Source organism: Meles meles, chromosome 19 (genome assembly GCF_922984935.1).
Source record: "Meles meles chromosome 19, mMelMel3.1 paternal haplotype, whole genome shotgun sequence".
NCBI lineage: Eukaryota > Metazoa > Chordata > Mammalia > Carnivora > Mustelidae > Meles > Meles meles.
In genome coordinates this window covers 32,627,119-32,642,763 of record NC_060084.1, presented here as the reverse complement: position 1 = coordinate 32,642,763, position 15,645 = coordinate 32,627,119, and the positions used below count along the sequence as shown (strand labels likewise).

The 15,645-nt window shown below is 48.6% G+C and overlaps 1 protein-coding gene across 2 annotated transcripts in view; it reads right to left on the bottom strand.

The window, feature by feature from the left end:
• The window catches only part of BRD7 (bromodomain containing 7), a 34,768-nt gene extending 27,443 nt beyond the window's left edge, over nucleotides 1-7,325 (bottom strand). Inside the window, exons 1-2 of one of the 2 annotated variants that reach the window (XM_045989080.1) lie at nucleotides 7,019-7,325; nucleotides 6,352-6,560 (exon numbers count right to left, since the gene is read on the bottom strand). In XM_045989080.1, the coding sequence (XP_045845036.1) occupies nucleotides 6,352-6,560; nucleotides 7,019-7,067 (258 nt within the window). In that variant the 5' untranslated portion in view covers nucleotides 7,068-7,325. The remainder of the gene's footprint in view (nucleotides 1-6,351; nucleotides 6,561-7,018) is intronic. The other variant, XM_045989081.1, reaches the window with a different exon arrangement.
• Nucleotides 7,326-15,645: the final 8,320 nt, after the last annotated feature.

Sequence of the window (15,645 nt, the reverse complement as noted above, 5' to 3'; positions counted from 1 at the left end):
GCTAAGATCTCTAGCAAAGGGACTAGTCTAACATCTTTGGCATCTAAACCTGAAGCTGACTTGCAAAGCTGTTAAGACAGAATTTGGGTTACGATTATGTTTTTCAGGAGCACGGGTCTGAGTTTCAATAAAGGAATTCAGAGCTCTCATCTGAGCTCTTTCATTAGAAAACCTTCTAGGTAGTTCTTACACCCAGCCTCTGCTCTTCAATAGCTGCTAGATGCTGCTAACAGATTAACATTACTAAGGCACTCAACTTTTATCATTCTTCCACTCAGAAAGTCTCTGACTGCTTAGGGTCAACATATTCAAGTTCAAACTTCTTCCTCTGACACCTCACCTGCGGTTCAGGTTTCATCCCTTACCCCCATTCCTTTATTCTGTGCTTAAAAAGAAAACTCCTTTCTGTCCCTTATATATACCCTCACACTGGCCCAGCTCTCTGCTACCAGCCCTCGCTGGTATGCAGCGTCCTAACCTCCGCTTCTCTCTGCAGCACGGTGGCGTTCTCTTCAGGCATCGCTTCTAAATCAGTGCGCAGGTGAAAACTGGGTCGCCAGATTACCTTTGAAAATCTCTGCAGTAGCCAATAAAGGGCCATACTCAGGGCTGTACACACAGGATCCTTCACATTTAATTGTACAAGATGAAAAGAACCTATGTTACAAATATAGCTCAGAGTATAGTTGATCCCATGTTGCCTGAACCATGCAGTGTAACATCACGATGTTCTAACTTCTAAAGACCAGCTCAAATGCGGCCTCCTGAGCAAAGTCTTCTGTGATTCCCCCCAAACAGCCACAGCGCCTCTCCAGAGCCTCTTGGAGCTAGAACTCTCTGCCTCTATTAGGACACAGATTTTAACGTCCCACTCCTACAAAGGGAGTGGAGGGCGTTGTCCACTCTAACAACTCTTTTTATGTTAATGACCTCCTGATACAGGATTTGAGTTCTTGTTCTGGCACTGTGTGACTATGAGCAACATACTAAGCTCTCTGAGCCTTAGTCTTCTCATCTGTAAAAGAGCAGATGGATCTGGCATTTCTACTTCTGGATATGTATCTGAAAGAACAGATTCCTGGAGAGATACTTATATGACCATGTTAACAGAAGCAATATTTACCATAGCCAAGATGTAGAAGCAAACCAGGTGTCTACTGATGATGAATGAATAAACAAAACATGGTATATTCATACAACCCAGTATTATTCAGCCTTAAAAAGGAGGGAAATTCTAACACCTGCCACAACATGCATGAACCTCCAGGAGAGTATACGAAGTGAAACGAGCCAGTCACAAAAAGACAAATACTGCGTGATTCCACTTCTATGAGACACCTAGAGTAGTCACACTCATAGAGAGAGAAAGCAGAATGGTGGAGGGTGGGGGATATGGAGAGTTGTTGAATAGGTATAAAAACGTTCTGGAAATTGGATGTATAACAATGTAAGTATACTCAACAGTACTGAACAGGATGCTTAAAGATAGTTAAGGTGGTAAAGTTTATGCTAAATGTATTTTACCACCATTTTAAAAGAAGAGATGGTAATGCCAGCTTCATAGATTATGGTCAAGAGTAAGGGGAGATAACATTTATTACACAGTAAATGCAGTACCCAGCCCGTAATATGTACGCATTCTGTGTATAGTATTCATGCAGTGTTTTCAGTAATCAGGTTATGTGCGAAAGGTTGTTATTTCACTTAAAATGATTTTGTAAACACTTCTATAGTTTTTATAAATCATGACACTATCAGTGTAATGGCCAACACAGAATTTTACTTACTGCCCCTCAGTTTTACTTCACTGCCTTCTTGTGCCTATATTACTAAGCCAAATGATGTGAGCATTTTTCATCAGCTGTTATTTTGTTATATGATATGGAAATAAGTAACTTGAAAATGTAAAGCTGGACCTTTAGGAAAGGGTGATGTTATACATAGTAAGAATTATGCCAGCACACAAATTCCTTGCCAATCACTCAGCATTCAAATGCTCAGGGGAAAAAACAAAACAAAACAAAACACAACACACTTTCATGGGGTGGTGTCTAAATGCTGGCCTGATTAAAACAAAAGTGTACACACCCACACACATATAGTACTCGTAATGCTCTGGTTGGTATTAAATGTCACCACTCTACACAGAGAAATATAGATACTAATATATCTGTTTGGGCATTTTAAACTAATATAACCAGGGCCTTCCATACTCGAGAAGAGCATCGCTTAACTCAAACACTTCTGAAAAATTATAGCGTTTTATGTTTTATGTGTGTGTGCTTCCCCAAAACTTTATCTTCCACAAGTAACAGATCCTCCATTCCCTTCCCCAACTAAAAGACACCTCCCAGCCTCCCTAGCAGCTAGGGTGGCCATGTGGTTAAGTAAGTTCTGTGTGATGAAATATAAGCAGAAGTTACATATGCCTTTCAGAAAAATGCTTTAAAAGGGAAAGGGCATGCTTTATCTTTTCCCTGCATTCTTCCTCCTGCTGCGTGGAACTGACAGAAGCATCACTCCTCCCTCAGAACCAAACATCCCCCAGCCACTTCGAGGCCCATGGGTGTCATACAGCTGATTCTCCTCAAGAAGAGACTGGAGATGACTGCTGTTTCTAGAATTCCCTGGAAATCCAGAACATAGCTCAGAGAGGAGTGTCCTTCTGAAGCCTCCCTACCTAGACAGCACTATCAAAAGAACACCTCTCCCCATCGCCAGTCTGGCCTGAAAAAAAAAAGATGACCCAAATAGCCTCTATAGAAACAATGACATCTCAGAGAATGTCCCCTGGTCCCTGGTCCTGAATCCTGGGGAAATGGGACCTAGCACAAATTCACTTCACTTCTCTGAGTTTCCATTTTATAAAAGGTAAAATGGAAACTAACCTACTTATCTTATTCTGCAGGGTGTTCTGTCCAAGTAAGACTATGGATGCAAAAGCATTTTAATTTACAATGGAATCAAAATATAATGAAGGTTAATGACATTTAGAGCTACATTAGAGCTACGGAGAGAATTCCAGGAACTTATCCTGAAGATATCCTTATAAAATTATACAGAGATCTGTGTCCATGAGACTCACTGCAGCTTTATTTATAGCATTTAGACATAATATAAAATAAGGTACATCAATATAACCAAATATGATGTAGTTAATAAAAAGAATGAGGTAAGTGATAAAAGAAATGAAGAACACAAGCGTATGAGCTGGTGTTATGGTGCCAGGACTAAAATTGGACGTGGTTAAAAGGGATGACCTCACCTCCCAGTTAAATGAGATGAACAAAGGAGAGAAGAGACTATAGGGGATGAAAGCCGCCCACACACCTGGGAGATGAGAGGCAAGTGGAGGAGTGTGCAGATCACAGACAACAAGCTACCTCCTCCGTGCAGAAGTGGCCACCTAGGAGAAGAGTTCAAATCCCAGCAACCTGGAAAAGTTCAAACCTGGAGCCACCAGGAACCAGAAAGTCTCCAGACTGGATGCCAATCAGGAGTGGGGAGAGATGCTAGACTGAAAACGAGCAGCGGCTGGGAGGACCTTCAATCTCCTTCCCTGGCTGGCCTCCGAAATACCAGCAGTCAGGTAATAACCTTGTTTCAGGAGGGATTTTTCTCTGGAGAACAGACACCTGGGGGATCCACCAAAATGACAGGGTCTCTGTTTAGTGACTCTCCAGCTGACAAACTGTCTAGACACAGAGTATTTCATCAGGCTGTTGTGCGGCACATGGAAATAGAGACAGACTAGGAAGGCTCAACAGAGAACAGATAAGGGATGTGGTTAACGTAAAAAGAGGAGACCAAGAAAATAAACTGAAGAACTTGAGGGGAAATAAGAGACAAAGCAGGGAGCAAAAGAAAACAGGAAAAAAAAAAGGCAACAAACCCATCAATTAGTATCCTCAGGGAAAAACAAGAACAGGGTGCTATTAAAAACAAGGATAATGAGGGGCACCTGCGTAGCTCAGTGGGTTATAGCCTCTCCTTCCGTCTCAGGTCATGATCCCAGGGTCCTGGGATCGAGCCTGCTTCCCCCCTCTCTCTGCCTACTTGTGATCTCTGTCAAATAAATAAATAAAGTCTTAAAAAACAAAACAAAACAAAACAAGGACAATGAGAGGAGAAGATGCTTTCAAAATTCTAGGAGACAGAATTTTTACTCTGGAATTCCATGCTGAGTGGAACTATCAAGCTATAGGAGCAGACTATATTAGGGTAGACTAAAGATGTTCAATCACATAAGGACTTAGGAAAAACTACCTCCTATGAATGCTTTCTTAGGAAGTTCCTAGAATTAAGATTCCACCAGAAAAAGGGAGTAAATATAACAGGGATCCAGGAAAGAGGCAAAGGAGGGTCCCAGAAGGCCTAGAGAACAAATAATCCAGAGTAGAGCAGGAGGTCACAGAGGGCTACAAGATGGATGTCTCAAGAAGAGGGCAACTGTTTGGCCATGTGAAAAACAGAAATCAGATGGGTTTTATAAATCTGTCAAGAGTTTGGGAAGAGGGGTGCCTATGTGGCTCAGTGGGTTAAGTCTCTGCCTTCGGCTCAGGTCATGATCTCAGGGTCCTGGGATCCAGTCGCATCGGGCTCTCTGCTCAGCGGGGAGCCTGCTTCCCACCCACCCCCACCGCCTGCCTCTCTGCCTACTTGTGATCCCTCTCTCTCTGTCAAATAAATAAATAAAATCTTAAAAAAAAAAAGTCTGGGAAGAATTGGTACATGATAACCAAACCAATGAAGTAATTAATGAGGGACCAAGACCAGATCTGTATTTATTTTACTTGCCATCAGTGAACAATAATTAAACAGTGAATACTGATTTAACCAACAACTGTGGTATACCTATACTGGGAGAACAGAGGAAGAGAAACTGGGGACAGGAAGCAGTATTAGAACGCTAATTTAAATTCTCATTTTCTCTCACAGATCTGTAAAAGATATAAACTGATAAATCAGGAAATACCACCATAAACTTACATTTAAAAAAGAAGACAGATATCCCAAAAAACCCCGAAAAGTTTGGGAAGTAAAACTCTTAGGCTGGGGTAGGAGACTGCTTTTGTGTTAAAAGCCTTGAACTACTCTTAATTTTTTAAAAATATGTTCATGAACTATTTTACAAATAACAAAAAATTTTTAAAAAAAGACTATGTGAGGGACGAACATGAGGAAAACTTATTGCCCTCCTTTTATTCACTTCTGTATTGCTTGAATTTCTTAAATCATATGCATATAGCATATGGAAGAAAACATTAGATAGTTCTATACACTGCCACAGCCTAGCCAAAGGCAACTAAAAATTGAGGCAAAAAATAACAGATTTAAGAAATTCTAAAGAGTCTCTAAGATTTAGTGACTTACCATGTGTTTAATCACATGGAATAGAACATTGCTGGTACATACAAACAAGAAAAATTACAAAGCTAACTTATGGAAATCTATTCTCAAGACCTGGTAACGGATTTAGTAAGTCACTCAGGGACAGGTTAAATCTGGGAAGTGTAGAAGTCTAGGACAATTCCAGATATGTGTATGATCATCCATGAAAGTTAATTATTATTATTTTGCCCCGCTTGTGAACCAACAGCACCTACTTCCCCCTCCTTTTTCCTATTAACTGCAAATGGTTAAGAAAATGCTTATTTTTATCACGGGTGTGTCATATCCCTTAAAGCTCTCTGATCTAATTTTCTCTTCAACAGACTCAAGCTTTAAGATCAAAGCTGCTCATTATATATCTGGCATTATAGTATTTACTTCAGAACAAAATCTAAACCCAACAGATCCCGTTCACTTCTGAACTGACGATTTTTTTTTTTTAAAGGTTTTATTTATTTGACAGACAGATCACAAGTAGGCAGAGAGGCAGGCAGAGAGGAAGGGAAGCAGGCTCCCTGCTGAGCAGAGATGCGGGGCTGGATCCCAGGACTCTGGGAACATGACCTGAGCATAAGGCTGAGGCTTTAACCCACTGAGCCACCCAGGGGCCCCTGACCTGATGATTTTTGACAAAGCTCCAAAACTGAGGCTTTTCTGAGCATGACTTTTACCTTTCCTGGGTGGAGAAAATACTCTGACACTGTTCCTGAAGTTCAGGACTTAGCCGCTCGCTCACCTGCTGTGACAGTAACTACGAGTATAATTAAATCGAGAATTGCTGAAACTCACAGGTGACTGTGTTTCTGTGCTGCCCTGCTCCGCCTCCAAACAAGGCTGATTTTACAGGCGTTTTAGCGTCTCGCTAGACACAAAGAGAATAAAGTGAGGCTGCCAGCGGGCGGCGGGAACTCTTGAAAAGGGGCACCCCCAGCAACACGGAAGCCACGCAACGACATTTACCTTTACTCGTCTCCGTTTTCTCCCCTTTTCTTCCCCTGGAAGCTGCTTCTCTCCTTTCTTTCGCTTTTTTCGCTTTCTGTCCTTGTGTTTGTCATGATCGTTTTTGTCTTCGAAGAGGCTCGAGTCGTGCCCCGAGCTGCCCGTGGAGAGCTCGGTGACCTCGTTCCCTCCCACTTTGAGGACCAGCTTCAAGGGCTTCTCTACATACTCTTAAACAAAAGGAGAGAGCCTGGATTACTGGCGGACGCGCGGGGCAGCGTCCATAATGCAGAGGCAGCATGGGCAGAGGGAGAAGGGGCGCCACGGCCGCGGCGGCTTTGGGCACGCACTGGGCGCCCCGCGAAGCACCTGTTGACTGACGGACACTTACCCCGAGGGTGTCCCGAACGCTGCGGGCCTCTGGGGGCCGTGTCACACCTCCCAGCAAGAGCCCCGCCGGGGACCAGGGGTCTGGGTTTCGAATGCGGCCCCCCGCCTGGGGTCTGCGTGGCCTCCGGCGGGCCGCGCCCCCTTCGCGGGTCCCGGCCTGCCCGCGGGAGGTGCGGTCCCCGGCCCGCCTCCCTTGCTCGAGAGTGGTCTCAAAGGAGCGAGGACCCTCATCCCTCCCCCCACCCCAAGCCGGAGCCGCCGCGGGTCCTCCGCCCCAGCACCGCGGCCCACTCCTCACCCTCATAGAGGTGTTTGTCCGACTTGTGCTTCTTGTGCTTCTTGCCCATTTCCGACCGGGCCCCGGTGCCCGCCCCCCGCGCCAGGCCCAGGCCGTGCGGCGCCGCTTCCGGTCCGGGCCAGGCAAGCGGAGGGCGGGAGCGGGGCCCGCGAGACCCCGCGCCGCGAGGCAGGGGGACGGCGTGCGCCGGGCGGCGCAAGGCCCCTCACGAGAAGACTGCGCACGAGAACCGGCCGTAGCCCGAGAGCGGCGGCGGGGCTGCGAGCGGCCGGCGCGGAGGCGGGAGAGAGGGTCCGCGGCGCGAGCTGGGTGCGTCCGGCTGCCCGTGGCGGCCCCTGGCGGCTGGAGGTGGCTCTGCAACCCGCGGGCTAGAGGCGGAGTCCGAGTCGGGGGGCGGAGACCGGGCCGGGGGCGGGGTTCACTGATCAGAATTTCTTGCTCTCTCCTCTCTTCCCTCTCTTCCTCACCTTTCTCTTTCCCTCTTCTACCGTCTCTTCCTCCCTCCCTCCGTCCTTCTCTCCTTTTTTCTGTCTCTGTCGATCTGATTGTCCGTTTCCCTCTGTCTCTCCTTCCCTTCCTCTCTCTGTTTCTGTCTCATTGTCTCTGTCTCTGTTTCTGTCTCTCTGTCTCTCCCATCCTCTCTCTAACTCTGTCTGTCTGTCCGCCAGTCTTTCCATCTCTCCCTCCTGTCCTCTCTGTTCCTTTCTCTTTCCTCCCTCCCGCTTTCCTCCCTCCTCTCTTTCCCTCTCTTCCTTTCCTCTCTTTCTCCCTTCCCTCTCTCTTCCTACCACTCTTCTTTTTCTATCATCCTTCCCTCTTCCCTGACTCCACACTTCTACCCCTGTCCCCCTTGTTTCTGTCTTCCCTTTGACAATATTTATTGAACCTTGTACTAGATGCCAGATCCCGCAAATCCAGCACATGGGTAACTAGAAGGATTCTAATCTTAAGAACAAAATAAAACAAAAACCCTTATGTGCTGGGTCTGTAACTAAAACTGTAACTAACTAAAACAACATAAAAAAATATGAAACCGGGTGTTTTTTGGTAAAACCCATGTATGGAAATAAACGTTGACGTCTGGATGAAAAGGTTCCGATAGAGTGAAAGAGGACTGTTTTAGTTTTAGTTTTATCCTTCTCCCTATTGTTTGAAAATTTTTTCATGTACATGTTAAATTTTTTTTAAAATATTTTATTTATTTGACAGAGAGAAATCACAACTAGGCAGAGAGGCAGGCAGAGAGAGAGGAGGAAGCAGGCTCCCCGCGGAGCAGAGAGCCCGATGCGTGGCTCAGAGCCCGATGCGGGGCTCTATCCCAGGACCCTGGGATCATGACCTGAGCCGAAGGCAGAGGCTTTAACCCAATGAGCCACTCAGGCGCCCCTACATGTTAAATTTTTAAAAGCTTTTATTTATTTAACTTCTTTAAAAAATATTTTATTTGTTTATTTGACAGAGATCACAAGTAGGCAGAGAGGCTGGCAGAGAAAGAGGAAGGGAAGCAGGCTCCCCGCTGAGCAGAGAGCCCCTTGTGGGGCTCCATCCCAGGACCCTGGGAACATGACCTGAGCTGAAGGCAGAGGCTTTAACGCACTGAGCCACCCAGGCGCCCCTAAAAGTTTTTATTTATTTACTTATTTATTTAGAGAGAGCAGGAGCAGGGGGAGGGGCGAAGGGAGAGGAAGACAGAGAATCTTAAACAGTCTCCATGCTCAGTGTGGAGCCCAACGTGGGACTCCCACTCAGGACCCTGAGATCATGATCTGAGCTGAAATCAAGAGTCAGGTTCTTAACTGACTGAGCTGCCCAGGGCCCCAATGTTAATTTTTTTTCTAAATGAAAAAGATTGAAATACAAGTTAGAAAATACCTTGAAAAAAATGATGAAAATGTTATCTATTAGAGCTATATCAACTAAGAATCTGCACTAACAGCATTGCTCTTAGATGGGCATCTACTCCTTGATGCTGTTCTAAGTCTTTCTCACTCACTCTTACCCTCAGGTGCTGAGCCCTGCTGGAGAGCTGTTATTCATATTTCTGTTCATTGGCCAAATATATTGTATTTAGCCAAATATAGTATTGAGATGTACTTACTATAACACATGCAGGGATGTTGGCTGCAAAGAAGCAATATAATGTTGATATTTTTCCACATGACAATTTCATAAGATAGGAAGCACAGAAACATGCTTATTCCCATTTTGAAAATGGAGAAATGGATGCCCAGAGATGTAAGGTAGGTTGCCAGTTAGTGGTAGAGCCTGGACTCAAATTCAGGTTTTCTGAATTTGAAACACAAGCTCTTTTTCATGTGAATATGGGGAAGATGTCTTGATTGTCTCTACTTTTAACCTTATAATGCCCTGTATTTTTAAACTAAACCCATAATCACAGCCTTCTCTCAGTAAAGGATCTTAGTCATTTACACTTTAGTAAGAATTTGGATTCTCTGGATCATATCTCCCAGGAAGATTTGTAGCTTTAGCTTGAGTTCCAATGGTAAAATGGGAGATTTATAGTTCAGGCCAGTTTGAATTATTTCAGGAAAACTAAAAAGATTCCAAGTAAGAAGATTTTCAAGCAAAGCTTGAAGATGGGAACCAGGGATCTGATGCTATCTGGTATCTCTTTGTCTCTCTTTGTTTTATCTCTGTGTACATTGGGCTCCCTTTCTCCCCCCACAACCCATGGCTGAAAACATGGTTACCAGTAGCTGTTTCCAGATTAACTGGGTCAACAGTCTATTCTCTGTCAGTTTCTCCGAGAAAGAAATGCCAGAGAAGGGCTCTGATTGCCTTGGGTTGAGTCACATATTTCATGGGCTGGGGAATGGGAGACTGATCCAACTTGGGTACCAAGTCTGCCCCCAGGGCCAAGAGGAGTGAGAGTCTGTGACAGCCAGGCCCCATCAGACCCTCAAGGTTAGCCAGGGAAGATAAGCTTCTTTGAAAAAAGAGAGCTGCTTTTTCATGAGGGCTAGAAGTTTGTGTCTGTTACCTCTCTATAACAGGCCTCTCAGGCATCGGCGAGGTGGAGTCAGAGTAGGGGAGGAGAGGTTGTGCTGGGGAAGAAAACTTCGGTTGCTCTGAGATCAAGCCACCTATTGCCCACTAAATATAGGGCAATGGTTCAGTTTCTTAGTCACTGGGTATCATCTTTTTCTTTAAGGGGAACTGTGATACCAACTCTCTCCTCCCCAGAGTCCTGCCTCTGCTGTAATCTGAGTTTACCTCTTTGCTTCCCATCCCCTGGTGTGTTTCCCCAGACAAGGGGCTGGTCTCACTTCCTTCATTCCTACAACACCCAGCATAAAGACTACTACTCTCTGCAAATGCCCCTCAGAGCTAGCTCACTGTGTGTGTGTGTGTGTGTGTGTGTGTGTGTGTGTGTGTGTGTGTGCGCGCGCGCGCACGCGCATGTGGTCACGCGCGTCTTTCTTTTCTCTGACCAGCCTGGGATGGAGGAAAAGGGTCTAGTGAACTCATTCCCACTATGGAGTGAGTAGTTACCCTCTTCCCCTCAACAGAGATCCTACACAGGTCCCAAAGTGTTCCTAGCAGTGAAAAAATGAGTAAGAGCCTGAAACAGAAAACACCTCACAGAAGTTCCTGAGAGATAGAAACCCTGACTTATCCACTTTAAAAAAAATTCCTTGCTCTAGGACAGTGCCTGGTCCATAAAAGTCACCAGAAAATGAGAGCTGAACCGAAACTTTCAGTGTAGGGCAGAATCTAAAGTGACCCCTGGAGACTCCTGCCACCTGGTATTTATGGTCTCCAGCTGAGTGTGGAAGGGCCTAGAGACTTGCTTCTAGCCCATGGGGAAAGGTGATGAGATGAGCCCATGGCAAAGGTGATAAGATGTCCCTTTGGTAACTTCTGTCTTGCCAGCCAGCTATGTTGCCTTCTTGGCTTGCATGCTTTGAGGAAGCCTCTGGAGAGGCTCACATGCAAGAAACTGAGAGCAGCCTCCAGCCAGCAACCAGCAAGGACAGAGGCTGTCAGCCCAGCAGCCCCTGAGCCATTGACTCTGCCAACAACCCCCTGAGCTTCAAAGTGAATCCTTTCTCAGTGGAGCGTTCGGATGAGGTCTCAACCCTGCCTCTCTCTTGATGGTAGCATTCAAGGGACCCTGAAGCAGAAGACCCAGGTAAGCTATGGTCAACACTCCTGACCCACAGAAACTATGAGATAATCAAATGTGTGTTCACTTAAACTGTTAAGTTTTAGGGGAATTTGTTACACGGTGATAGGTAGCTTATACAAATATTATCCCAAACGGGAAACTTTCCAAGCCTGCTGCCTATCTCCATAAGGACTAAAGAAACAGCAAATGAACCAATGCCTGTGCAGGGTACTTGCCTGGAGTTTTGCACAGACTACCTATCTCCTTTTATCCTTTTCCTGGCCCAGTGAGCGGAACACTCTTGTTTTTGCCCCATGGGTGAGGACACTGGGGACTGAAGAAGTCAAGTGGCTTATCCAAGGTCACCCAGCTCGCCTGCCTGGGATCTGAATCCATGTCTGCCTCCCTCCCAACGCTACATTCTGATCGGTAGGCCACCTGGCTCTTCGAAAAGAGGGCCAGAAACCTCTGAAGTTTCTTCCTGCCTGTTGGGAATAGTGTCAGATGGAAATAAATTCCCCAAGAGGACTCGTATGCTCGTCTAAACATGTGGGAATGGATGTTTGTGCACCCAGAGGATCAGAAGATAAGGCAAAGCATGGAAATAGTTACTATTTGCTGTTTATGGATCTCTGGGATCCCGGGAGGCTAAGTGGACAAAGAGAACCCGGGCAGTGACAGATGACTGCTGCACGGGGTGGAAGAGGGCTGTCGTGGTGGAGCTGCAGGTTTCGTGACTCCTAGGCAGGGGTGGGGTAGGGGGGTGGGCTTCTGACCTCAACTGTGAAGGGACGCCTCTTGTGGCAGGAGCTAGTTGCTCCCCATAAGGTGATTCGCTCTTGTCTCTCTCATGCATCCCTATTGGCGGGAGAGGAAGAGGACAGTCTCAGGAGAAGACAAGGGTGACTCTATACCTTGCTTAGTCCCACCCAACCCCTTCCTGCACTTGGGGGGCCTCTGCCACTCCCCTTGTCATTTCCCTGCTCAAAAGTGTTTCATCGCTTCTCATTTCACTCAGAGTCAAAGCCAAATCCTTACCTTGGCTTCCAGGACCCATCTGGCTCCCATTGTCTATCCAGCCCCACGTCCTTCCCCCATCACTGAGGCTGGCCACACTGTCCTCCTCACTTGCTTCTGCCTCACAAGCCTGCTTCTGCCCCAGGACCTCAGCCTCTGCTCTTCCCTGTGCCTAGAGCACTCTCCCCTCAACTCCTGGCCTGGATCCTGCCCTTGCAAGCATCATGGTTGCCCAGGGGGCTGCCTCAGAGAAGCTTCTGGACCAGTGATCCACAGCAGTACCTCCTGACCCCTCACCCTGTGTAGCTCTGTCTCTCTTCATGGCACACCTGGGCCCCAACATCATGTTACATACCGGTCACATGTCTGTGTGTGTGTTAGTCAACTGTCTCCCCCTTGGGACTTGCAGCTCCCCGAGGACAGGAATGGGGCCCGCATCATGGCTGTGTCCCATGTACCTACCACAGAGCCAGGCTCCGCGCAGGCCCTCAAGTAGTATTTGCCAGATGAGTGAAGAATTATACTGTTTTATGATGATGATTCCCTCCCACTTTCTTCTCTGGGGGTGTTTTGGCTGGGGACAGGAGGTGACAGGACAGGTGGCCTCCCAGGGAGTCTGAGGAGGAGAAGGAGAGAGGCAGTGAAGAAGGCTGGCCACTGGGGGCAGGGGTTGGCATTCCCAGCAAATGGCCTCTATTCAGCTCTCTCAGGGCCAGGCCTACCTGCAGAGGACTTGTTGCCCAGCGGGTGGGAGGCCATGGCAGGCCAGGCCCCCAGCAGTCCCCTTACTCTAAGGTGTGCCTGTCTGCCACCACAGCCCGGTCTTTGGAACTTGGTGCCCCTACGGAGAGGGAGCCCTGGGACACAGCTGAAGTAGAGTGTGGCCTCCCTTGGCCGACCCAGAGGACACTCTTCACAGGCCCTATGGGTGAAAGTGGCAGTTTACTGGGAACCGACCCCGTGATCCTGTCAGGCTGAAAGCCCTGAACATCGGGGGCCTCCAACATCCCCCTTCCCCCACACACACCATGGCTCTGCTGTGTTCCTCAAAGCGTGTGGAATTCTCTGGGGAATGGGCAGAACCATCCCTGGGCACCTGCGTGGTTGGCATAAGGGTCAGGGACAGTGAAAATGCTTCTGGCACAATGAAGGCCTTTTGGAGTGGGGAAGGCCGGAAAGGAAGTGAGGAAAAGAGCTGGTTCTCTTGGATACTCCAGGGGGCACCCTGCCCTCCGTCCGGGGAAGAGGGAGAGAGGAGGCGTCTCCCCAGCCCAGGCCCCAGCAGCTGCAGCAGGTGGCCTAGTTGGGTGGTATGGGCAGGCGGCCGACCTGGCATCAGCTTGTCAGTGGGTGCGGAGGGCCCTGAGGGGGCCGAGGCTGGTTCACTGCGCGGCTCTTCGCGGATGCAGTGGCCTGAGGTGATTCCCTGTGACAGGCTGTTGACAGTGCGGCTCGAAGGCTTGGTCCTGGTCCCAGGTGTTGCTGCCCCAGCTGTCTGCCTCTGAGGGAACAAAAGGAAGGCCGCAGATGGCAGCTGTCCATGTGGGGGGGCCTGTGTCTCCTCTCCCCTTGTGGCCTCGGAGCTGTCTGAGGTCCACGCCATGGTGCCCACTGCTGACAACCGGGAAAGCTACTTGGACATCCAGCACTGCCAGGATGGAGAAAAAACTTGGAGGCCGTGATCATTTAGGGAAGAGGCAACACGAGCCCCTTCTCCCCACCCCCCACCTGCCTTCCCTTCTTCCTACTTTCTTGAGTGCCCACTCTTGTGCCGAGTGTTGGAACGCAGTGAGAGCAAAACAGACCTGGTCTCGTCTGCGTGACGCTCACAGTCACACACTTAACGGGCGATCGCACACACACACGTGGTTGAGCCCCGAGCAGCTAGGGTTTGCATCCACAGACCCACTGTGTGCGATTTTTCCCCAGACAGTGTAGTACTGTAGAAGTATTTTCTCTTCCGTATGATTTTCTCCATAACATTCATTTTTCTGACTTAATTGGTTGTAAGACACATATGTAAAGGCACTTAGGAATCTGGGCTAATTCATCAATTTATGTTTATGTTACTGCTAAGGCTTCCCGTCCATGGCAGGCCATTAGGGGTTACGTTTTGGGGGGACCCAAAAGTCGTACGCAGGCTTTTGATGGCATGGGGGTGTCAGCACCCCTAATTCCGTATGACCAGTGGTTCGAGTGGTTCGAGAGTCAGCTGGATTTAACCACTGTTGTTCTGAGTGTCAGGAAGGAACACAGCAGGGTGGTGATAGGTTATGCTGTGATAAATAGACTGACACAGTCTCGGGGTTCAGAGCCCCCCCCCCGAGGAAGTCCTACAGGGAGGCATCTTGGGTTGGGTGCCCTAGAAGCTGTTGGGGCAATCTGTTGAAGGGAGTCTGTTTTGGGCAACCGGAAACAGCTGGGAGGGAGGGCGAGTATCAGGGTAGGGCAGGGCAGAAGCAGAGGGAGGTCAAGGTCACACGGAGCTGGTGTGGGGAGATGGATGGATGTGGTTCCCTTGGGGAGAGGGGCCAGGCTTTGGTAGCCGGGGTCAGGTGGAGAGGTCAGCCCAGTGGTTTTCCTGACCCCCACAGAGCCACCGTCGTCTACGCAGGGCAATCCTCTGAAGAAGATGGCAGCTGCGGGCCCTCAGCAGCCAACACTGACAGCTGCTGGAGGTGGGATGTCCTGGGAACACCTGAGCGGAGGGGGGCGTCAGCAGCATCCACTAGCCAGGCAGAAGGGGGCGGGGACCGGCATATGCTAGGGCAAGAAAACGTTGGGTGCATTGGGTGTGTTCAAAGAAGGGAGAAGCCCAGTTCTGGAGCGAGAGAAACGAGGGGACACTGGGGGCAACGTCCAGACATAAGGCTGGGCTGGGCATAACCTCCGGAGGCTTGGTGGAGACATTTGATTTTGTGTTGGGGTGCCATGGAAGGCAGGGGATGTGGGCACATGACCAGGTTTGCATTTTGTCCAGAGGGTTTTGTCTTCTGAGTGGAGAAGGAACTGTGGGTTTAGGAGACAGGGCAGGGAGAGCAGTTAGGAGTTGACATTGGACTTCACGGTGGTGGGGGCGGGGCAGGGTGGCGGCGGCGTGGATTATGGGCAGGCAAGGGGCTGGTGCAGCGGGATCATCTGGGAGTTACTTAGGAGGAAGAGTCTGAAGATGCCTGTGAGTGACCCAGGAGGAGATGCTGAGCAGGAAGTTGGGTGCCTGTGTCTGGGGCTCAGAGGGGAGGCTAGGTCTGTCTGAAAATTGACTTTTGGTCTAAGGATGTCTTTGGGAACCCCAGGAGTGAATCAGACCACTCAGGAGGAGACAGCAGAGGGACCAGAGACGAGAGAGCTTCGAGGACTTGGAATATTAAGGTCAGCGGAGGATGAGGAAGCAGGAAAGGAGATGGAAGAGCAACCCGGAGCAGGAGAAAGCCCAGGAGGGTGGGGCACGCCGGGAGGATGCTCTGGCTGGGAGTGGCAC